The sequence below is a fragment of the Chinchilla lanigera genome, unplaced genomic scaffold, assembly GCF_000276665.1.
Source record: "Chinchilla lanigera isolate Chin_1 unplaced genomic scaffold, ChiLan1.0 scaffold00055, whole genome shotgun sequence".
NCBI classification, from domain to species: Eukaryota; Metazoa; Chordata; class Mammalia; order Rodentia; family Chinchillidae; genus Chinchilla; species Chinchilla lanigera.
This window is the reverse complement of record NW_004955456.1, coordinates 6795560-6819886: the sequence shown is the minus strand read 5'-3', so window position 1 is coordinate 6819886 and position 24327 is coordinate 6795560. Positions and strand designations below refer to the sequence as shown.

Sequence of the window (24327 nt, the reverse complement as noted above, 5' to 3'; positions counted from 1 at the left end):
CACCGCCACGTGCCCCTTGCTTCAGTACCGACAACCGCGATTTCCTTGCCTCTGAGGCGCAAGAGTCACAGCGGGGTGCAGGGTTATGGCTGCCCGCCAGTCCCGGGCGTGAGGTTCTTTTTGTCCAGTTGACAAAACACGAATTCTGTGTCACTGGCAGCTTTCTGTGTGTCCTCCTCCCCGGCCCCTGGTGCCACCTGTCAACACCAGCTTCCAAAACAAGCCCGCTTGGCCCCGAGCAGGTGGAAAGCTTTGGCGCTACCCTGTGAGGGAGGCTCGGGCACTGGCCTGCTGTGGGGAGCAGCACACAGGTCTCCCTCCAGCTGGCGGCGGGGAGACCCACCGGCAACTTCGGCACCTCAGCTCGGCACGACATGCATACAGTCAGTCCTTACAAAGCGCTGGCTCCCTGCTCTCCTGCCCACCCCCGGCTACTCCAGGTGTCTTGGATTCCACAGTGCTTGTGGGGCAACAGCAGTGTTCCCTGCATGTGCTGGGCTGAGGGGCCACCGCACCCCTTCTCCAAGCCCGGTGGACACACACACAGGGCCGTGGGTTTATTTTAGTTCCTCAGCATCCTTCTGGAGTGTATGGGGCCTCCTAGGTCCACCTGGCATCTTCAGGAGGGGACGTTTAGGGCCGGTCCCTGGGGCAGAGCAGGGGTTGAAGGGTGCCAGGACCATAGCCGTGAAGCTAAAGCCGAGCTTGGAATGGCCCTCAACTCTGCGTGGTCACTGGCCCCTCGGAGACGCCAGTGACTTCCCACAGGCAACGCAGAAGCACATGGGTCACACTGGTGACCTTGCCTTACACATGGTCCTCATATAGCCGCTCTGGCTGTGTTGGCCTGGTTCCGCCACAGCCGTGCCGCTCCACTGTCCTTCCGCAGGCCCCCTGCTGTTTGCTGGGTGGAGGAGCCCGCTGCCCTCAGGACCAGCACGGCAGACTTTCCCTAGAGATGCCCGGATGTGCGACGCTCTTCTTCCTAGCTGGATAAGTCCCCACCCTCAGGACCTCAAGTGCAGCAGGTCACGGCTCTACTGGGGGCTCTTGGGGGCACCCCATGACCCTAGCCCCCATGCCTCGCACCTCTGTTCCCCACAGAGAGGAGGACTTGGACTGACGGGCGATGGAATTGGAGTACAAGAATAGCAAGGCCAAGGCCTTGGGGCGTGGCTGTGGACTTGGGTTTTTTTAATGACTGGGAAGAGAGTGGCATTGAAGTGGGAAAGTGACCTCAAAATCTGGGCCCAGGATTTGGGTTAGGTGAGGCAGGCCGCTGAGTCACAGCTTTCGCTCTGACCTGCCGGGGAGGGCTGTCACCCCACCCAGGTCTGGAGGAAGGGGCCTGGCACCACGTGTGTTGGCATTGGTCTGGGAGTGAGAGCGTAGCTCGGTCTCCAGGTTGGGTGCTGGTTTGGTCCACCGTTGCTATGAGGCAAGTGGTGGAAATATTTGGGAATTGATTCTGGCGGGAAGATCTGCTGCAAGCAGAAGGAGGCGGATCTCAGGGAAGGAGGGCAGGATGGGCACTGGGCAAGTGCGCAACACGGCGAACTGTTCAGGCAAGCGGTCTGGCACACAGTATGTGGGCCCCAAATATTTGCCAGCTGACTCTCTTTCATGTGTTGCATTAAGAAAACATTCCAGACGTAGACAGTGATTGCAAGTTGAGGAAGCCAAAGAGAAAACAAAATTCAGAGCACAAATTCTTCCTCTGGGAATGAAATTTTTAGGGACAGACATCGAAACTACTCATTTCAAATAAAACTTTTAAGAATGTAAATGTAAAAACAAAAGAACCTTAAAGAAAATTTAAAATCAAGCGGTCCATTCCATAGCCAGATACTGAATGCGGCTCTGTAAAAATAACAATGTATAGGCCAGTGTTTACCAGAGAAAGAGATAGAACACGAGACATACAAGTGTATAAGAATTTATTTATTTATTTATTTATTTTTTTGGTTTTTCTCCGTTACGGGGAACCGAACTCACGACCTTGCGCATGCCAGGCAGGCGCTTTTGCCACTGAGCTAAATCCCCAGCCCAGTATAAGAATTTATAAGATCTGCTGGTGATGGCCACTGCAGAGGTGGGTGAGGCGGTGTGCAGGAGGTGTCTGCGCCCTGGAGACTGAGGAATCCATTCTGAGACTTGGTGCTCACTGTAGTGCCCCGTGTAAGTCTGTAGCAGAAGGCTGATGGACCCGCACCGGAAGCTGAAAAATCTGCGCCGGAAGCCAGGAGATGATGTCCGAGTGAAGGTGAAGACTGGGGCTCCTCAGAAGAACAGAAGCAGATCCCTCCTTCTTCATTTCCCCTTTAGACCATCCAGGGGACAGGCCGCCCTAGGGTGGGTGTTCCACGCCCTAAGGTGTACAATTGCTGAGCCAGTTTAGCTGAGCTTCTCTTACTCACCTTGACACTATCAATCAGTGATCACAAACAACACACACAATCACGAACTTTCAACAACAATTGCCTTTACTTAGCAGCCTTATTCTTGTTGTTGGTACCGTGGCTGCTTCTACCTGCGACTGTGCAGGTAGAAGGACAAAAGCCAGCTCAGCAAGGTCAAGTCTCTCCTCTGGTGTCAGGGAGCCTGCCTGAGAGAGGAAGCAGTAAGTTGATTTCCGTTTGGTGATTATTTAGATAGATCATATACCAGATGAATTAAGTACCTGGTATGAATCCAGAAGGTTAGAAAGGTTATAGGCCGACAAGCATGGTGGTGCACACCTGTAATCCTAGCACTTTGGGAGGCTGAGGCAGGAGGCCTGCAAGTTCAAGCTCAGCCTGAGCAAATCAGAGACTTAGCAAGACCCTGCCTCAAAATAAAAAATAATTTAAAAAGGGCCTGGGGATGTAGCTCAGTGCAAAGGCCCTGCATTCAATCTCTAGTACTAGAGAGAGAGAGAGAGAGAGAGAGAGAGAGAGAGAGAGAGAAATCAATCTCCTGCAGAGCCATTAAGTTCACATCCTCTCCCATGGCTAAGTAGACATTTGATCAGTTTCTTGTCTATTTTTCTCAAGACCCTGGACCTGTGGGGGAATCATGTTCCTCTTATTATATGTCAACTGTACCATATTCTGTGTCTTCCCATTTTACTCAGCTTGGAGATTTTTACTTCATTTGAATACCTCCTTAGCTTGGAGATTTTCCTCTAGCAGATGACACGGAGCTGCTGTCATCTGTAGCTGTGTTTGGCAGGGTAAGGATGCCCGGGCGTGCTCATCCAAGCCCTGGCCCTGCACATTTGGGGCGCCACAGGGTAAGCGTGGAGCAGAGGTTGCCGGGCCATCTTTTCTCACCAGTGCAGGCCACCTCCTGAGTCCGTCGCATCACGTGTGGGGTGCAGACCTGAGTGATGGTGCAGAATCCTTTCCCCACTCCCCTCAGCAATGCCCACAGGCTGTGCACATCACAGCACCCCAGGTAGCAGGGACGAGATGGCTCCCTCCATCCCTTGGGGTGAATCAAGGTGGGCCTCCTCAAAGCCAGGTGTTGGTGGACCGTTTGGCTGTACATGGTGCAAACTCTTTGTGAAGGGGCCGCCCTCCCTGCTCCTAATCCTCCACGCCCCAGACACCTTCCCCCAGCCCCTTCCACTGGTGAGGCCTCCTCAGTCCCCACTGCAGTACCCCAGTGGCCCATGTCCCCTCCGAAGTCCTCAGGTCCACTCCTTAGCTGCTAGAGTTCCCTCTACACCCCAAACCCAGGACACCCTCAGTTGCTGGAGTCATCTCCAGCGTGCTTCTCTGGAGGTGCCACCACGCTGGTTTCCTCAAACATAAATACAACTGTTTGTTGATGATTTGACAACGTGTTTGTTATTTAGGGCGCTTTAGCCAAGTGGCCACGAGGGGCATCTCCCTAAGGCACAAGTGTGACGATCAGGAACGTGCCTCGGGTGGTGGGGGTGTGAGTGACCATCTGCAATGGGCCAGGACAGCCTGTGGCTTTGAACCTACCATCTCCCTCCTCTGGCTCAGTGTCCTGCTATGTAAAGTGAGGGGCTGGACAGGTGGTCTCTAAGCCTTCCTGAGACCGGAAATACTGCTTGGGGGGCTTCTCTGAGCCTACCCCTGGACCTGGAGGCAAAGATAGGGCACGGGGCATACAGAACTTGTGGACACCGGCTTGGAGACGTCACCTCCCCAGTCCCAGTGTCCCTCTGGGAGCCCCTGTGCCCCAGAGATGGGGCATTTCTGATTTTCTTTAGAGGCTTCTAGTGTTATTTCTTGTGACTCAGGAGAATACCAGAGAGAAAGCATTTTACCTAAAGGAAAAGCCTTTGTATTCGGTTACTGATAAACATTTGGCCTAAGCCAAGATGTCCAGGAAGCTGGGCTGTAGACTCCCTGAGGCTTGGAACATTTCCCCTCTCCACTGGGAGATGCTGTGCCCGCTCCCCCCCGCCCCCGCGGGGCCCAGAGCTCTGGGGTGATATGGGCTTCCTTGGAGCTGGGGGTGTCTAATGGCAGAGAGGAGCAGTTGCTGGGCTTTTCCTTAGGAAACACACCCCCCCACCCCACACACACACAACTGCCATGGCTTTGGAGTCCTGGGCCTGAGCTGTCTAGCCCTTGCCCACCCTGGGCCTTGTTTTCCCTGAGTGAAAACCAGCCAGTCTCTGGGCTGCCCTGCGCTTAGGTGGGGAGGAGGGCCCAGCCAGGCCTCCTGCACCCCTGGGACAAAAACAAGCACCACCCCCCACCTGGCTGCGAGCCTGTCCTCAGAATTGGACTTTAGCTCCGGCCCAGACCCACAACAGCCGGACAAACACAGCCCCAAACCTGAACCGTGTACCTTCCTTCCACCCACGGTTTGCGCAGAGCGCACGAGCAAAACAAACTTATTTGGAACACTGGGCTGGGAGCACGGCACGCTGGCAATCATTAACCTCAGGGCCCCAGGGTCTCGGGCTTCAAAAGGAGCTGGCTGCACCCCACAGGCATCGTCTGCAGCCTCTGCCACCAACCAGCCAGCATCAGACACTGAGCGCAGCTGCCTGTCTGTGAGCATCCACCTCTGCGCCCTTGGCACCTGCGCCCGGCACTGACCACCGTCCAGCGAGGCTGTCTGCTGCCCACCACCCTTGCCCTGGGATGCCTGAGGTCCCAGCTGCCGGCCCTGGGCCGCTCCTGCTCTTGATGGCCATCCAGATTGCCATGGTGGCCCCTGCGCCTCAGCCATGGCACTGTGCGCCCTGCTCCGCTGAGCGCCTGGCACTCTGCCCACCGGTGCCTGCCTCATGCCAGGAGGTCTCCCGGTCCGCAGGCTGTGGCTGCTGCCCTGTGTGTGCCCTGCAACTCGGTGCCTCCTGTGGCGTGGCCACTGCACGCTGTGCCCAAGGACTCAGCTGTCGTGCACTGCCTGGGGAGCCCCGGCCCCTGCAGGCCCTCACCCGTGGCCAGGGCACCTGTGTGCTGGAGTCCACTGAGCCTGCCTCGAGGACCGTGTCCGGTGCCGAAGGTGAAGGTACGACAGTCCCCACAGCCTGGGCCCAATGCTTGCAGCTAGAGGTGTGGGGTGGAAAGGAGCTTACATCACCCACGGAGGCCTCGCATTGCTTGGTCCTGGTGGGAGGTGACCCAGGAGAGAGGAGAGTGTGAAGGGGGACACCCTGGCCCCCAGTAATCTCGGGAGACCCCCAGTAACTGCTCTGTGCGGCTGCCAGCCGTGGGCACCACCTCAAGGCCTCTCCTCCCCGCTGCAGCCCAGGGCAGTCCCGGAGGCTGGAAAGTTCATTTGGGAAGGTTTAGGATGGGAACTCCCTCCTGCTGGCCCCGCGGGAGGTGTTTGGAATGTCCTTTGTGATATATATCCTGTGAATACGCCGTGTGCCTCCCAGATGTTTGTAGAACATAATGTGAAAATTTAGGCTGAAAACTTCACTTCCATTCATTGCCATAGACAAACAATGTTTGATGTGTATGTCGTCCCCTGAGGACGGGACAATCAGGTTACTTCCGGAATTTAGGCTGGGATTTGTTTGCAGTAGGAAGCTGAGGAAAGGCCCCTTCCTCCCCTCCGGTGCCTATCGCCCCATCAAGGCTGGCGGCACATCCTGTGTGAGGCTTGGAGGGGTCTCGTGGTTCCATCCTGATAGGGATCAGCCTGGGAGCGTGCGACCCTTCCCAGGGAGAGCGTGCGACCCTTCCGGGGGACCAGCTTTTCCTGCAGACCCTCCGTCCAGCAGAGTAAATGAAAGAGGCCATCTCAAGGGTTCACAAAGGAGGGGGTTTCCCTGGGGTGGGGGTGGGGGCTCTGCCTCTCACCCCTGGAGTCTGCCTGCAAGGTGGCTGTCACAGGCCCGTCTTTGGGGGCTTGCAGAGAAGTCACTGGGTACGTGGGCTGGCAGATCCCCCAGAAGAGAAGAGGCCGGGCCTCTGCCTCAGGAGAGGGGTACTCTAGATCCCACTTCTGATGACCCCACCGCCTGAGCCTGGAGTAACGCAGAAGTTCCCATTTTATGGATGAGAATGCTGAGGTTTTGAGGTTCCCCACAAATGGGCTCAGGAATCAACCCACTGCCTTTACCTCGGCAGAGGTGCACATTGCTTCCTCCCCTGTGCCTTAGAAGCAAAACCACAGGCTGCCCTGGCTGCACCCTGAAACTTACCATTTCTCCAGAATAGACTTAGTATAGCTGTTGGGTCAGCGATCTTCCCAGAAACCATCTGCTAAGTTAGCGTTAGCCCGACCACCCTTGTGTCCCCTGCCTGGTTCTGAGGAGAGGGAATGACTTGGGGCAAGTGCTCCTGCAAGCTCACCGGGCTGGGGTGTTTCCTTTTCAGAGGCCAAGGGCCCCCTGGCCCGCCAGCACGAGCACCCTGAGAGTGGAGAGATGACTGAGGAACAGCTGCTGGAGAATTTCCACCTGATGGTGCCCTCCAGGGAGGACCTGCCCGTCCTCTGGAACGCCATCAGCACCTACAACAGCATGCGCTCCCGAAACGTCGCAGACATCAAGAAATGGAAGGTGAGCCCCCGCGGGTGGATGCTATGCTGCGGTGACCTCTACACGGGTCCCCTGAGCTCACCCTTAAAAGGAGGGCGTCGCACAAGATCATCTCTAAAGAGCTGAGCTCACCAGTCTGAAGCTGAGCACAAGGATCTCAGCGCTCGCCACTGTATCTTTTCGAAACAAATTAGGATACAAGGCATAACATAAAAGTTGCTGCTCTGACCACTTTCAGTGTAGATGCCCTTACATCCTCCCAAACTCTCGGACAATCACTGCCGCCTGCATTAGTAGCTGGTTTTTGTTCTACCACTGGAGGGCGACAGAGAACCAGAGTTGGAGGGGTGTGATTTCCTTTGCTGGGAATAAGAAACTAAGAAAGAGAACCTCTTGCACAAACATACACGCTCCAGAAAAGTGAAAGAAGCATTCGTTAGGAGCTTTAGAAGTTCATCTGGAACTGAAGGCAAATGTAGGGGACCTGCTCGTTACTCAGGTTACCCGGATGAAGGCCTCGCTCTTCCCTTGAGTTGGGTTGTGTGGAATTGTCTTGTAGACTGCAGAGGAAAGAGCTGTTTCAAATCTGGGCATCTGTGCTGCTGAAGTCCCCGTTCCAGGAGCTGTGTCTGCTTGCATCGATGGCAGGTGTCACAGTTATTCAGCAGGCGCCGGGAGGAGATGGGAAGAATTTTGTGGCTTTTATTGACGAGGGCTTGCCTGGGGCCCCACCTTTGCTTAGGTGCTTGGGAAACGTGCAGAGGGAGAGGATGAGGTTCTCATCCTTCACCCTGGTGGCTCAAGACAGTGACCAACCCCTATCAGGTGCTCCTGCCCGTACAAAACGTTCTCCGTCATCCTTTAGGCTGATGGTACACTCTCTCTTCTACCCGTCCTAATGTCAAGCGTTTCTTTTATGCAGCCGTGCCAGCGGGAACTCTACAAAGTACTGGAGAGATTAGACAATGCTCGACAGAAGTCAGGGGAAGAAATCTACAAGTTTTATCTGCCAAACTGCAACAAGAATGGATTCTATCATAGTAAACAGGTAGGTAGCCTTGCAAATGGCATTCCTGGGATAGTCACGCTGCCCTGACCCCACAAAGCCCCTGGCTTTCATGGCAAAGAACGTCAGGTCCTAAGTATACACCACAACTGGTCCTCATGAAATAAGATTCCCCTGTATGGGCCCAGGAGAAGCGAGTGTCATGATGGCCTAAAGGGCAGCTTCAAATCCCATGGAAAGGGATGGAAATCAGTGCAGGCCCTGGGGGCTGAGCGAGCAGTGAAGACAGAGGGTGTCCTCAGGTCTCAGCACTTGGGGCTCAGGCCCACCTGCCCCCCTAATCCAACTGAGGAGAGCAAGGATCTCTTTGAACATCTCTTACTGTAATAAAATGCTGTAGCATTTTTGTGACTTGCCAAAGAAGAAGTGAGATTGAACTAGCCCAAGACCTAATTTTGAGGAGGCTGTGGGACTCACAGAAGCATAGAGTCTGAGGATTTTACTGGGGGAAACTGAGGCCTAGGCACTGCTTTACAACAGATGGGGGCAGTGGTTCACATGCAGGGGCTGAGCTCCCTAGGCATTTGGGCAGTGGAGCAGATAGCTGTCATGTGCCATGCCGCTGCACATGGGCACGTGCCACTCGGCCGCCGTCAGGGTGCTGGGGTTGTGGGCTCTTAGCCCTCACCACACCGGCAGCTTCTGTCGGCTCCTTCTCTGCTGCCTTTGACCGCAGTCCTCTCTCTACAGTGCGAGACATCCCTGGAGGGTGAGGCGGGGCTGTGCTGGTGCGTCTACCCTTGGAGCGGGAAGAGGATGCCGGGGTCTGTGGACACCAGAGGGGACCCCAACTGCCAGCAGTATTTTAACTTACAAAACTGAAAATACATGCCCTATATGTTCTTTCACGTGAAATATTTAAGTACATAGCATATTTATACTCTAGAGCACACACATTTTTATATATGTGCATATGTATATATACAGGAACTAGTTTTTATACTCCACTTGATATATAAACTGGTTTGTATTTATTCACTGTAAGTTTATTTTTTTTCTACACAGTAACTTGTGCTATAGTAATTTATATATCACAAACACTTCCTGTCACCTCTTGTGTAAATACTTGTGTTTCTGCTCTCCGGAGCTCTTCTGTTTTTCAAGAGCATGGGTAGAGGCTGCCCAGGAAAAGCACCAGCAAATGCAAGGCAGTGCTTTTTTAATATTTAAGGGGCAAGTAGCCTATATTTGAGAAAAATTTACTCTCTAGAGCTCGCAGACACACATCCGGTGGAAATCGGCAGGGCAAGTTAAACAGTTAAACAGTTCTGGATACACAGCCTGGTGTAAGCACTAGGTGGGGTGATGTCACTTGCGCCCGGCAGCCGCAGCCCTTGTAAAGCCCAGTGCGGGGTGGAAACCTGCCCGGAATAAAGTCTGCACAGTGGCCACCGACTGCAGTGTATCCCGTTTGTTTCTGAAACCCCTTCGTCTGTCCCCCTCACCCGCCTGCCTGGACAGTTGGTGCGTCTGCGTCGGGTGGTGGTGTTGGTTTCTGTCTGCAGAGCGGATGCCCCTTCCCAGTGTGGTCGGGATGAGGCTGGGTCCACTCTTGCAGCCAGGCCCTTCTGTCCCCAGTGCCCTTGGTTCCCCCTTCCCTTCAGCGTATAGACAGGCCTGGACAGGCCCAGGGTTTCTTCCGCCTTCAAGTCCAGCAGGAAGCACTCACGTGGGTCACTGTGCCCTCCGTCTTCTCCTTCTGCCCTTGCCCAAGTGCCACCAGCCGCTCAGCCGCCCTCTCTCTTCTGGGCCCAACCCCCATCTCCTCTGCCCCTAAAACTGCGACCCACCTGGTTCTCCCCAAGCTGCCCCTGACGCCCGCTCACCCACCAATCACCCCTGGAGACCCCTTCCCTCCGCGACTGCACCCTGGCCCCACCCGCGTCCTAGCCAACCACCTGGACTCCTGCACGCCTGCCTGTCCTCTTCCTCGCCACCGCCCGGGAGGCCAGGGCTGCTGCGGTCACCTGTGCCCCGTGTAGCACGGTCTCCCCGCCCAGGCTGCCACCCTCTGGCCAAGCCCGCAGTGCTGGTCCCTGAGCTCCGCATTCGCACTCATAAAGTGCAGCTCACAGAGGCGACCTCTTCCACCTACTTAGGACAAAGGCTGAGGGTGTGGATCCTGCCCCCGCCTCCCATGTCACTGATGTAGACCACGCACGCTTGTGACAGGTCCCAGCCGGACCCTCAGGAATGAGCGAGGGAAGGTGAGACTTCCTCAGGGGCATGCTCAGGGTTATTCACTTACTTTTTCTTTTTTTGTGGTATTGGGGATGGAACTCAGGCCTTTGTACCAAACCATCCCCCTCATCTTTTATTTTGAGACAGTCTTGTTAGGTTGCTAAATTACCCAGGTTGAACTCGAACTTGCGATCCTCCTGCCTCAGCCTCCTAGAACACTGGAATCATATAGGCATGCAACACCATGCCTGGCTTGCTTTGATTTTTGGTCAACAGGGAATGGGACAGGCCAGCTCCACAGGGGCTGGAGGAGGAGACTGCGCACCTCCTTGCTCCGATTTTCTCGCTGTGTCCACCAGTTTCTTTCTCAAGATGCTCTTTTCAGAGGAAAATGCAAAGCAAAGATTATTGTTTTTGAGACGTGACACTGCTCTGGGAGGCAGTGAACCGAAGGAACAGGCCGCAGGCTTTGTGCGCAGCCTGGTTTCAGTGACTACCAGTCCCTTTCTGAATGCACAGCCTGATGGGTGACGTTGCTCCTATTTGTGTCCCTCCTAGGACACCATACTGTTTTGATGTCACATCTATTACAGTTATGACTCCCACTGGAGCGGCCACTCATCACCCTGGGACCCAACCGCCCCCCCATTGTGTTTAGGGCCAGTGGCTGCAGTCCCCACTGGGAGGCCGGACTGACTTGCAGAGAAGAGCAAATGTGGGGGACCCCCGGGATGCTGGGGCTCTCCGCCCAGATTTCTCACAGTCACAGTGAAAGGTGTGTCTTTCCGGCTCCCCCAGGCTGGGGTACAGTCTGCTCCAGTGCTCCAGCTCCTGAAGGTTTTGAATTGCTCAGGCCCACCATGCACCGTGGAAAGCACAACCTCCAGTTAGTTCCTGTGAGCAGACTCAGCCTGATCCGACTCCTGCTTCCTCTGTCACTGTCCCTCACTTAGGACTCATTTCTGCCCGTGTAAATTAGAAAACCTGAGAAGACTTTTAGGACTGTGTACCCTACCTCGTGGGTCACTCTGTACCTCACTTTGGGGCTGCTGGGGCTTGTGTGCAGCTACAGGTCTAGAAGACTGGGGGGCGGGTTGGCCGTGGTGGTGGCGTCTTGCACGATGCTCATCTCAGGGAAGCCCACTAGGGGAAGTCTCAGGATAACTCCAGGGCGCGGCGACTCTAGCTTCATGAGTGCCCTCCCACGTGTCCCATTCCTACTCTTAAGGCCCTGTTCCTTCCCCGTCAGTGTCACTGTGCTCATTCACACTTGAACACATCATAGATATGGTCACCTAGAGCCTGGCTTCTTCTTGTGTTGGGTTAAGAGTTTCCAATGATGGTACTTTGTGACTCTCTCACATCATGAACTATTAGCATTCTCTTCATTACTGAAATAGACTTAGTGGTGTTTTAAAATCGAATTGAGCTGATTGGCCAAGTCCAGATACCCCAGAACCAATTCAGAAAACCTATCCTTACTATCCAGATCCTCCACAACCAACCCAGGAACTAACATGTGCATTAGTCAGAGTTCTCTGAAGAAACGCACCGACGTGACGTGTGTATAGAAATAGACTCTGCAGAATTGCTCAGCCTGTGCTGGGGGCTGAGAAGCCCAAAATCTACAGGGTGGGCTGGCAGGAGGGGGCCCCAGTGGGGTGCAGATGCTGCATTTCAGTCCCAAGGCATCTGCTGCAGACTCCTTCTTGCTTAGGGGAGGCCGGTCTTTTGCTCTGCTCAGGCCTTCAGCAGATTGTACAGTACTAACTCAAATTATGGAGGGCAGTTGGTTTTACACAGATTCCATTGATTTAAATGTTAACCTCATCCACAAATGCTTTCACAGAAACATCCAGAGTGATGTTTCACTACATGTTTGGGCGCTGTGGTGTAGCCAGTTTGACACACAAGATTAACCATCATTAACCAACACGATGAGTATAATGATACACCAGAGAGGACAGAAAATGAAATCATACAGCATGCTCAATGGAAACCAGAGAAGGCAGAAAATGGGTGGTAGGGAAGGAAACAGAGAAAAAGGCAATTAATTAAAAATACTCATAAACATGGTAGTTCAGGAATCACTTTAAATGGGAATGGTCTGAATGTACTGGGGAGGAGACAGAGTGCCTGGAAGGCAGTGAACTACATATTGTCTGCAAAATCTTATTTTAAATACAACAATTCAGATATATTACAAGAAAAAGATGGAGATGGACTGAGTGGTAGAGTGGGGGCTTCATGCGCATGAGGTGCTGGGTTCAACCTCCAGCACACGTGCACATGTGCATGCACACACGCACACACACACACACACACAGAGGGGTGGAGGAATGGATATCATTCTGACACTTAGAAGCAAGATTACGTACATTAGTTTCAGATAAATCAAACGGCAGAACAAGGAAGACTATCAGTGATAAAGAAGCACATGACATATTGAAACAGATCAGTTGTCCAGAAGGACATAACAGTTCTTACTTAATATGATATGTCTAAAGACACAGCCTCAAATACATGAGACAAAACTGGGCAGAACAGGAAGAAATGGGTGAATCTGCTATCACTGTTGGAGATTTCAACCCTTCTTTCTGGAAGTGTACGGATTCAGTGGGTAGAAATTTAGGAAATTCAGACTTGAACTCAACAGCATCATCAGTCAGTGGAATATAATTGATATCTATAGATTACTCAAAGAATAGCAGAACACAGATTCTTGAGCTCACATGGACTATTCACCAAAAGAGACTGTATTCTGGGCCATAAAATACACCTTGATAAGTTCAAAAGAATAAAAATCATATAGCATCTGTTCTTATACCATAAATTAAATTAGAAATCAAACTAGAATACAATACAAAGATAGCTAGAAAATCACAAATTACTTGGAGATTAAACAACATAGTTTTAAATAACACACGATGTAAAAAAGGAAGCTTAAGAGAAACTAAAATATTTTTAACCAAATGAAGATTAAAATATAATTTATCAAAATTTGTGGGATGCAGCTAGAATAATGCTTAGAGGAACACTTGTAGAACTAAACATATGTGGTAGAGCACAAGGGTTTTCTTTTCTTTCTTTCTTTTTTTTTTTTTTGTGGTGTTTCCAGGAATTGAACTCATGACCTCATGCTTACAAGGCAAGCGCTGTGCCACTGAGCTATATTCCCAGCCCACAAGGGTTTCTAGAATCAATCATTTAAACTTCTGCTTTAGGAGACTAGAGAATGAAGGACAATTTAAGCTTGAAGCACATATAAAATGAAATAATGAAGCAAACATCAGTGAAGTGTATGGATCACTTCACTGAAAACAGTGGAAAAAATCAAAGAAATTATATCTGGGTCTTTGAAAAATTTAGTAAAAGTAAATGAACTCATAGGTACACTAACCAAGAAAAAGCAAAAGCACAATTTATCTATTCTAGAAATAAAAAAGGGGCCATCACTGCTGGTTCCATGGACATTAAAAGGGTAACAAAGGAACACTCTGAAACCTTACACCACAAACTTGATAATTTAGGCACAATGAACTAACTTCTTGAAACTACTAAATTTCACAGAAGGAGAGATAAATATTTAACTAGGGACAATGTCTATTGAAAATTAAATTGAGTAAAAAGCCTTCCAAAAATAAAGCCCCAGGCCCAGGTGGTTTTACTGGTGAATTCTACTAAATATTTAAGAGAGAAGTGACAGCAATTCTTCATGATTTTCTCTTGAAATAACTGCTGTAATACACTTCCTAACTCATTTTAGGCCAACGTTACCTTAATGTCAGAACCACATACAGACATCACAAATGTGAAAACTACAGATCAATCTCTCTCATGAGTGTAAATGAAAAATCCTCAACAAAATACGAGCAGGTCATATCTGACACTATGTACAGAAATGGAACACTAAGTTACAATGCTAAGATCCATTAGCATTATATGGATTGCTAGTGGTCTTATGTTGCTTGGGTAAAACAGGAAGAGAATTCTGGCTTTGGTTATGTTAGGGCACAGGTACCATACATGATACTTCCTCTTTCCCCTCCACCCTTGCTTATCTCTCTCCCTCCCTTCACTCTATAAAAATTGATTTTAGCTACAATATTTTAATGTAGAGAAAAGAATTTATAATAAAAATAGAAAACAGGGTTTGTCATAGCTAGCCCTTATGTAGATCCCATTATGTGTAAGTACTGAAGTCTACATAAAGTGAACTACCACAAGATTAAATAAAATGTGTGATTAGGAAGATACTATCAGGGAAGTGAAAAGACAACCCACTGAAATGGGGGAAAATATTTGCCAATCATATATCCAATAAGACACTGGTATCTGCAATATAGAAGGAACTCTTATAACTAAAACTACAACAAAGAAAAGACAAGTGAACCCATCAGAAATGGACAAAGGATCTGAATAGACTTTTCTCCAAACAAGATGCATAAATGGCCAGCACACGAGAAGATGCTTGGCGTCATTTGTGATGAGTGAGGTACAAATCCAGACTGCAACGAGACACAGCCTCACTTGGCTAGAATCCAGAACCCCAGAACCAAGAACTGTCTGCAAGGACAGAGCAATGAACGCGGGCCCTCGTAACAGTGCTGGTGGGATTGCATAAGGCATACTAGAAATGGCAGGGGGCGCACAAAAGGAAGATGTGAACCAAGTGTTATATGAGGGTTCTCCGGAGAAACAGAACTCATGGGTTAAATCTGCCTGTCCGTCCGTCCATCTGTCATCTTTATATATCAATCTATTTCTATCAGTCAGTCATCTATCATCTATCATCTATCTATCATCTATCGATCAATCCATGTATCTAATCACCTATCAGAGGCTTACTAGGAAGAACAGGCTCACACACCCCTAGAGGATAAGAGGCCCTACCACCTACCAGTACCCCGTGACAGTCTGTGCATGCACAGAACCGGCCATCACAAGTGTGGAAAGTGGCAGAAATCAGAGGTGAGGGCAAGGACAAGGAAGAGCACATGAGTTGTTGGCTTCTGGGAAGGCAAGCCTGTGGGCTTATAAAAAGTGCACACGCCTATAATCCTCCTGTAATCAGGAGGCTGAGTCAGGAGGATCGCTGTGAGTTCAAGGTCAACCTGGACTACATAGGGAAACTGTTTCAAAAATAAGTGTCATTGTGTGGGTCACACCTCCGCAGTGGCGCCTGGACTCCTGGCTGTACAGCTTGCTTTCCTGGCCCTGCCTGCCCACTCCGTGGCCCCTGTGTACCCCTGCCCCGCATATCCGCCCCCAGTTTGGCCAGCACCAGTCTAAAGGGTTTGCTTGTCAGTTCTGTTTGTCCCCATGGTCAGCTCCACACCCTCAGACCCAAGCACCCTCAGAACCAGCGAGCCTCCGGATCTGATTCTGGAACCATTTCAAAAGCTCTGCCAGTGGCGTGGATGTGGCAAACACAGTAGGTGACGCCCTAAGTCACAGGATTCGGGGCTGCGTCTGAAGGGGCTCACGTGACAAGGGACAATTTTCCCAAGGCTGCCTCTGGGGTCCCCACTTCCTGCTTCTGTGCGCCTGCTTGGCAGGTGGATAGCAGCAGAGGGCTGGGTTAGGACACAGGACTCGTGGGTGTCCCCCCAAGACAACACAGAGCACACTGCCCAGCACCGAGGACCTGCCTGCACCATGACTGCCAATAACCCACCTGAAGGTTCTTCCGGGGTGACCTGACGTTGTGGCAGAGGCCTGTAAGCCCAGCATCCATGAGGCTGAGGCAGGAGAATCACAAGTTCAAGCCGGGCCTAGGTAATTTAGCAACTTAGTGAGACCCTGTTCCAAAATAAAAATATTAAAAAGGGGCTGTGGCTGGAGTCACTGTAAAGGCTGTCTGGGTTTAGTTCCCAGTACTGCAGAAAAAGAAACAAAAACAGGGAAAACTTTTAAAAAGAGCCAGAGTGACCCAGGGGTCCACGCATGGATGGCATCGAAGGCCACCCCAAGGGCCCTGCTGGCGTTCTTTTGTGAGCCAGAGGCAGGAACACGTTTGTGAAGCTCTCTACCCTGGCCAGAATGGTGACCCTCTCAGAATTATTCTTTTGGAGACACAAAGCCCAGAGGCAGGCAGACACGCAGGGCAAAGAGATTTCCTCTCCTTTTAATGGTAAAAACTTTATTTACTATTTATAAATACATTGCAAGACAAACTTTTCAAAAATACTTTTTTTTTTCCTCAAAAACTTAATTAAAAAAATAAAGGAAAGCTAATAGGTAGGCAGAACATCTTGAGAGCCCTTGGAATTATCAAGGGAGCTTCATGTAGCGGGGTCTGCCCCTGGGGGGCCGCGAGCTCCCTGTGCCCAGCCTTGGGGATAGCAGGTGGCTGCGGGCACGAGCTCCTTCCCTTGGTCACAGCCGTGGTTAGTTACGTCATCTAGTATCTCTACCATTTTCTCTAGGATTATCTAGTATAGATCCTATGATATTTGGGCTATGTTATATATACTGTTAACAATTAAGAACACTTCTTCTCCATATATATGTGTGAGTGGTAAGGAGAGTGTGAGAATTCCAAGTTCAACCAACACAGGTCAGAGATCTCCAAGCAAGAGTCCCAGTGTCCTCGACAGGCTCCCAGCAAGCCCGTCATCTTTCCTGTTTAGATTTTTTTTTTTTTTTTTTTTTTTTTTTTTTTTTTTACATTGCGCTGAGCAGGAGACAGGTGAGAGATGAAAATAAACCTTTGCTTTTAAAGAGCTTAACCTCAAAAATAAACTTTGCTTTGAGGAGTTGAACTAGCAAACACTACTTTCTGCAGTCATCTGAAGAAACTGAGCGATGACTCACAGGGGCCTCGGGACGCAGCGGCTGCCGACTGCCGCCCCTGCCTCTCCCACCCTGTGGGACCAAAGGCCAAGGCCACCTGGGCCACCCAGCCTTCCAAAGGGCCCTGTCCTCAAGCCACCTGATGTGAGGAGGGACACACATGCCTGGTATACAGGTTTCCAGTGTGCCCTCAAACCGTCTAGGTTATTCTGTTTGTAAGACTGCTTCTTAGTCTCTCCAGCGGTTTCCAAAGTGGATCAGGTCCCTTGCAGACGATGGACGATCTTCACGGTCGAGACCCAGGCCCCTGATTCAAAGATGTCCCCGCGCAGGCTGTGGCCTCTGCAGGGGGCGTCAGGACATCCAGGTGACTGGCGTTGAGGGTTTCCTATGCCCGTGCTCATTTGACAGGGGGTGGGAGGAAGCTTGCTTGCTGAAGTCGTGCGGGGGTGGGGGTAGAAGAGTGGGAGGGGGTGAAGGAAGGAGGGAGGGAGGGAGGGAGGACCACCCCTTCAGCTGACCCGTGGGGAGGGTCTGCGAGGGGATGGAGGCTGTGGCCTTTTGTGTGAGTGGACTTTTTACAGGCAGCAACTAGAAACTTCAAACTGCTTTTTGCTAATTACTGGAAAGATGCTCAAGTTTACCACTTAAAGGAACCATAGGCATTTCAAAAATCTGTCTAAACTTTGGTTTTTTTTTTAAAAAAAATCAGTTCACCACAAAAAGAAATATAAATCAAGGCTTTAGCCAGCTGCTGAGCATGTCCTTGGCAGTCTTTTGTGCAAAATAAGGCGAATTTGAGCTCCACGCTAACTACAACAAAAAGAGAAGAGAAACATATTAGAATGCACACCCAGAAAGCTGAACGGGTTCCATTTCTACCCTAGGTTATGCAGTGGGCTGGGCTTTCTGTCTTGTTTTTCAGTTTTTATTTCTCATTAGCAGTCCATGTCCGCAGGACGTAATTGCATTCCGTGTGTGGAATGGGCCCATGAAGATAACACATCCTCTTTCTCCACCCTTTCTGTCCCTTCCTTCCGTCTCTTGGGCCCTTTCCCATTTGAAAAATATCTTCCTACTTCCTATTACCTATCTTTTATTTTGCTCTGTATTTATATCTTGGATTTCTCAAGGAAGAGAAATTATGTGGTATTAAATTTGTTGTGTACCTGATTTCTTGCACTTAATATTATGGTCTCAAGGTGCATCTGTTTGCCTATGAATGACTCGAGTTTATTCTTTATGGCAGAGTAGTATTCCATTGTGTATAAATACATTTTCTTTACCCATTCATTAGCTGATGGGCAGATAGGCTGCTTCCAAGATTTAGCTATTGTAAATTATACTGCTACAAACAGAAATTCCAACTGACCAAGCTATTCTCCTTCTGGGTAGCTTCCCCAAACTCAAACACATCATAAATAAAAGCTAAGTGTTCACTGTTAAAAAGTTACTCTAAAATTAGACTTCTTTTCCCCAACTTGCAAGGAGAATATTTCTAACTAAAAGTGAAAATTTCTTCTGCTTACTAAGTGTCTTCAGGAGATGAATGGAAACATATTTATTCTTTTCTTACCCTCCAATAACTCACTTATTACAAGAAAAAGGCTATGACCACATTCTTCAAAAGGATGGTTTAGAATTCATGTTAGATACAAATGCTCTCCCTGAAAACTAAAGTCACTGCAAGCTAAAAGAAGAGCTGTAATGTATTTTTCAGAAGAATAACGGTCGTGGCTTTGATTTAGAAAGGAGTCGTTAGCAGGTTCTGGTAAGCGACAATGGTTTCCCGTGGCGTCTGGGGACCATCAGACTGACTTCCATGGACAGAGCGTCCCTCTGAAAACTCCCGGCGCCGTGCCCATGTGTAAGCCACTTAGGACAAAGCAACAGCACTCAGCCTCCCCAGAGCCTGTCGGATGGGCTGGGGGCTTCTACCTCTCTGGGTCCTGAGGTTGAGGAGGGGCCGTGGCCACGCCCAGCCCGCCAATCCTACCCCCACACCCCCCCCCCCCCGCTTACGTGGTGGGTGGGTCTACTGGCTGTGCATGCTCAGGCAGTGCACGTCCTCCTTGCCCTTGGCGTCGTAGCCCGGGAGGGGCTGCCCGTACCTGTCCACGCACCAGCAGAAGCCCCGCTTTCTGCCTTTGGAGGGGCGGCACTGGGGGACAGAGAGAGGACCAAGCTGTGAACACTGCACGCCAGAGAAACTTTGTCTAGGACCCTGAAGGGCCACCGTGCACAGGCGGCAGCGTGTGGGTCTGTGTGCGCATGTGGGTCTGCACGCAGGCGTGTACACCTGCGTGTGTACTCCTGTGTGCTCCCGTGAGCCTGTGCGCAGCATGACCTCCGCAGGAGGGGATGAGCATGGTCCGTATGACCGACCTGGGGACGCCAGGACACCGGGCTGCGTCTTGGAGACCTCGCCCCACTTCAGCCTGACGCTGCTGACCGGGTGACTGGTAGAAACGCCAGCGATGACCCCAGCCCAGACACAGCGGCCGAGGAGGAAGGTCTGGGCGTTGTGACCACGGCCACCATGATGCTAGTGGCATGGAGGGAGCTGTCCTGTTAGGAAGTCAACCAGAGTGCTGCTCCCCAAAGCCAGTCTCCAGAGGCGCCCTCGTTACATTACAACATCTCACACGCGCAGCCTGGCACTATCAGAAAGGCGTGGGGACACGGGGGGATCTGCCTGGGCTCCTCTGTCCTCACGCTGGCAGTTGTTTAATACGCTGCTCCACAACCCAAGGCGGGGAAATGCGTCCCTTTGCTGTCGGTGGCTGAGTCTCCTTTGCTCAGCTGAAAGGCCCTGTAGAGGGCAGCGTGGCTGGGACTGTGCTCAGCCCGGAGCAACCCCCAGTCCCATCCCGAGACCGACCCTGAGTCACACACAGCACGAGCGCCTCAGGACCTCTGAGCCGGAGCCTGGGGTGACAGGAGGGCGGGGGACCAGGGAGGACCTCACTCGCCACTCACCTGCTTCTTCTTATAGAACCCCTTCTTGTCACAGTTTGGGATGTGGACGCCCCTGGGGCTCAGCACGTTGAGGAACTTCAGGTGGTTGAGTGTGTCCTCCATCTCCCTCCGGCAGGGGCCCTGCGGGACAGCAAGTGGGGACCGTGGGCCCTGGTTAGTGCTCTGAAAGCCTGCTCCGCACCACACCCACGGGACCTGCCAGGCGGGCCTGCACACGTCCCAGGGTCCCCGCACCACCACCACCACCACGGAGTTAGCAGGGAGGACGCTAAGCCTTGTTATCCGGAGCCAGACAGCTGGGCGAGCTCAGGGGAAAAGCGAAGCACATTTGCGAGCAGCTTGCCCGGCACCCACAGTGGCCTTTGGTAGCAGACTGCATTTTGCAAGCACAGGCTTAGCTTGAGCTTCCTCGGGGTCTCCAGACAAGGACTGGCTCACTGTCCTTTATGGAAGGAGGGGTGGGAGGGGCATGGGGCGCCTGGGCTGTGGATCGTGGTGGGTCTTCCTGCTGCACCCCTTAACAAAAGCAAAGGTTCTCACGTATTCTGTCTCCCGCTTGGACTCGGAGGAGAAGTTCTGGGTGTCTGTGCTCTGGGACTCATAGTCGACTTTGTAGCGCTGGCTCTCCTTGGCGTGGCCTTTCCTCAGGGCATCTATCTTGGTGTGGAGGGTGTGGAACTTGGAGTCGGTCACCCGGTGGGTGCTGGGGACTGCCTGGGTCTCCACGCTTCCAGTGCCCTGGTCTTCCTCCGACTCGCTGGCATTTCCTGGAAAGTATGAGGGAGATGAAGACGTGATCACTGCCCGCACGGAACAGCAGTCTTCTCAAAATCTTGCTTTTGGAACACGGAAATGTCATTCACCAATTCCCCCAAAATTAGAAATACGCCTCGATAAAGTTATACTATGTGCTGCACCATGGCTGCTTTTCCTTGGAGGAAGTCATGTATTTAAAAGTCAATCTGGGGGCTGGGGATTTAGCTCAGCAGCAAAAGCGCCTGCCTGGCAAGCGCAAGGTCGTGAGTTCGGTTCCCGGTACCTGAGAAAAACCAAAAAAAAAAAAAAAAAAAGTCAATCTGGAGGCTGGGGATATAGCTGTGTGGCACAAGTGCGTGCCAGCACGACGTCCTGAGTGCGATTCCTGGTACCAAATAAATAAATAAATAAGCCAGTCAATGTGCAGCTGGGCATGGAGGTGCACACCTGTGATCCCTGAACTCTGGGAGGCGGAGGCACGAGAACTGCAAGTGAGACCTCAGCCTGTGCAACTTAGAGACTTAGGGAGATCCTGTCTTAAAATAAAAAAGAAAATTTAGAAAGGGCTGGGATGTAGTTCAGTGTGAAGGCCCTGGGTTCAATCCCTAGTATCGAAAAAGAATTCACAAACAAGACAAAACAAAACGGCCCAAAGTCATTCTGGCCTGTGCTTTTAGTAAGTATCCGCAGCTCAAGAAGGTAGGAAGCAGTTTATCTGGTGCTATCGGTAGAGGTGAAAGCAGCGTGGCTCCACCTGCCACCAGCAGGGGGCGGAAGCACGCCACGGAAGGCTGCTGCAATCCTCCAGGAGGCTCCGAACGGTCCTCCCACCCGGGAGAGGAAAGGCGGCCTTGGGGACGCGAAAAAAATGTGCATTCTTCACGCATGTTTCTGGGCAGCAGTCTGGGTGTGAACAAGGCCTCCTGGGAACTCCTGACTTTTGCTCTTGGACCAGTGCTGAAGAGCTCGAGTCCAGCTGAGATGGGAAAACGATCGCATCCCCAGCCGTGGCGCTGTTTTCTAGGTCTCTGTCACGTCCCAAATTCAAGATTCACACAGACCCTGAGCTTCCTGGACGAACCCCCTCCCCCAGAGCACAGAAGTCCAAGGGACGCGCCCAGTGCAGACCTCTAAGGGGGGGGGCGTCCCCTCCTGCAGGTCCCCACCCTTTATGGTCGGAAACGCCGCGGAAGAAGTGTGATAACAGACGTGGGTTTGGCCCGGGGCCTGAGTGGGTGAGGGCATCTTTGGCTGCGTGCAAGCCAGGATTCTCACTCCTCCTCCAGGAAGAACCTGGAGTGGCCACGGGACCCCCATGGGGATCAAAGGCCAAGTGAGTGGGAGCCCAGTGCCCCGTTTGGACCGCTGAAGGCTTCGGCGGCAGCCCGCAGTTGGCTGCCCTGGGTCCCTGCCCTCCCACAAGCCCGCCTTTCTGCTCCCCAGCGGCCGGGTCAGCAGGTTCTGGACCTGGCCCATCTGGATGCGATGTGCGGGCTCCAGTTGAACCGTTTCCCTCTCCCTGGGCCAGGGCCGGCAGTGGCAGGCTGCCCACAGGGAAGCCAGGCAGCCTCCGGCCCTCGGCCAATACTTGGCTCCCCGATAGCCACCAGAGGGCGGAGGATCAGTGCAGACTCCACAGGAGGGGCCCTGGCGCCATCGGAAGCACCTGCCGGCTCACCTGGGAGGTGCTGGGGAGTCCCTCTCCCTCTCCGCGGGGGCCAAGCAGCTCCCCAGGAGCTCAACGGCTTTGTGCTTTGGGGATACAAATTCCCAGGGTCTATACCTGACAGAGTAGGTCCATAACTGATCAACTTGGTTTCCATTTTCTTTAACCTGAGGGTTTTTTTTTTTTTTTTGGAGGAAGTGGAAAGGTGATGCTAAGCATATGTAAATAAGCACATTTGCATTACTTTTCCAAGAACCCCAAGTGATTTCTTAAACCCTCTCCGTTTCTTTTTCAATGCTTAAGATTGTTGGCTACAACCTAAAGGCAAATGGCTGTGTTTAAACAATGGAGAGTTATGACTCTTCACTTTTTCTTTCTTCTTGTACTGGGGGTTGAATTCAGGACCTCTGCACGGAGCTACATCCCCAGCTTTTTGGAAAACTTTATTTCTAAAATCTGACATAAATTCTCACTAAAGTGAGTGAACTGCCCAGGCTAGGTGGGAACCTACGATCCTCCTGCCTCAGCCTACTTAAGAGCTAGGATTACAGGTGTGCACCACCGTGCCTGACTGGAGAACTATGACTTTTGACGGTCACAGAGCTTCACTGGTTTTTGTCCCAAATGGACTTTGAATGTCATGTAGATCTTTTTATAACCTTGTAAGAACCCACAGCAACCAGTACACAGAGGCTGAAGCTGCCGTGGTGGAAATCGTGGCTAGGAAAGCCCGACCAAAAAAGAATATTTAGAAAGCACTTCGAAGATCGCCTTTGACTACCCTCTCCCCCAAACGCACTCGGACAATAAAGTACACACGCTCAGCAAGTGACAGAAGTTATTCAGAGAGAAGCCTGTGAAGCAACCGGAATCTCGCCTGTCCACTGCCCGGTATTTCTCTCTCGGGGTGAATAACGCCAGCCACTCAGGGGAGGACCCAGCTTTGCAGCGCAGGGGAGCTGGGCGGCCACGGAGGGGAAGCGCCCCGCGGACCCCGCAGTCCAGGAGGGCCGTTGCGTGGGGGAGGGAACCGAGACTGGACAAGTGCTCACTCTCGGCTGCGATCCGCTCAGACTCAGAGGGAACCAAGCGATCTCCCTACCAGAGGCGCCGCCCGCCCGCCCGCCCGCGGCTGAGCGCGGAGGGCTAAGCGCTGACCAGTTTTGCATTTTTCCTCTTTTGAGATCGCCCTCAACCGCACTTCATTTCTTCCCTCTCGTATTAAGGACTAAACAGCCCCGGGGCTGATTCTTAATCCCGTCCCAGTCGCTGAAATCGGCTCTGTCTAAACTGAACTGCCCGCCACCCCGCGCCCCTTGCAGGTGCGGGGAGGCCGGCGGGGGACAAGCGGGGTGGCGCTGAAAGTGGCAGACGTGGTTCAGACCTACAGGCTCGCTGCGCTCGGGTGACCTGGAGAAGTTACTTCAAACCGCAGAAAGGAAAAGCTGCTTGGATCCTACCCCGCTCGGTTCCGGACACGCGGAGACGTGCACGCCTTTGCAAAGCGAAGCCCGTGCCGGCGAGCAGTTTCAGATGGTGCCATTTCCTGCGTCGCGCCCGGCCGCCTGCCCGGGCCCAGACCCCACTGACCGCCAGCTTCTGTCCCCTCTCCCCGCCACGGAAGCCCAACTGCACCGACAGCGCTCTGCAGCCCACGGCTCCGCGCTGCGAGGAGGCGGGGCGCCGGCTGCGGATGGTGCGCGGGGCGCGCGCCCGCTCTCGGGGGCCTCAGTTTCCCCACTCCCACCTCCCGGCGGGAAGCGCGGGGCCGCGCAGGCGCGGGCTGTGGCTCACCTGGAGCGGAGGGCACAGGCAGCAGGAAGGGGTGCAGGCGGCCGGAGGCGCTGGCGTTGGCGCAGAACCCGCGGCCGTTCAGGAGCGCGTGCAGAGGGCGCGGCTCCTCCGGCTGCGGCTGGCAGC

At 52.3% G+C, this 24327-nt stretch overlaps 2 protein-coding genes across 2 annotated transcripts; one reads left to right on the top strand and one right to left on the bottom strand.

Moving 5' to 3' along the window:
• Window positions 1-4942: 4942 nt before the first annotated feature.
• Igfbp1 (insulin-like growth factor binding protein 1) lies at window positions 4943-9426 on the top strand. The gene is made up of 4 exons (XM_005396640.1): window positions 4943-5481; window positions 6801-6985; window positions 7887-8012; window positions 8721-9426. Exons 1-4 carry the CDS (start codon window positions 5109-5111, stop codon window positions 8850-8852), a joined length of 816 nt encoding a protein of 271 aa, XP_005396697.1. The 5' UTR covers window positions 4943-5108; the 3' UTR covers window positions 8853-9426.
• An 8313-nt stretch (window positions 9427-17739) lies between these two features.
• On the bottom strand, window positions 17740-24327 carry Igfbp3 (insulin-like growth factor binding protein 3; the record flags this gene model as incomplete). Its single annotated transcript, XM_013520639.1, is given in 5 exon segments — window positions 17740-17819; window positions 19029-19167; window positions 19986-20105; window positions 20526-20752; window positions 24202-24327. Coding segments are annotated over 4 exon segments (599 nt in total), but the record flags the coding sequence as incomplete, so codon positions are not given.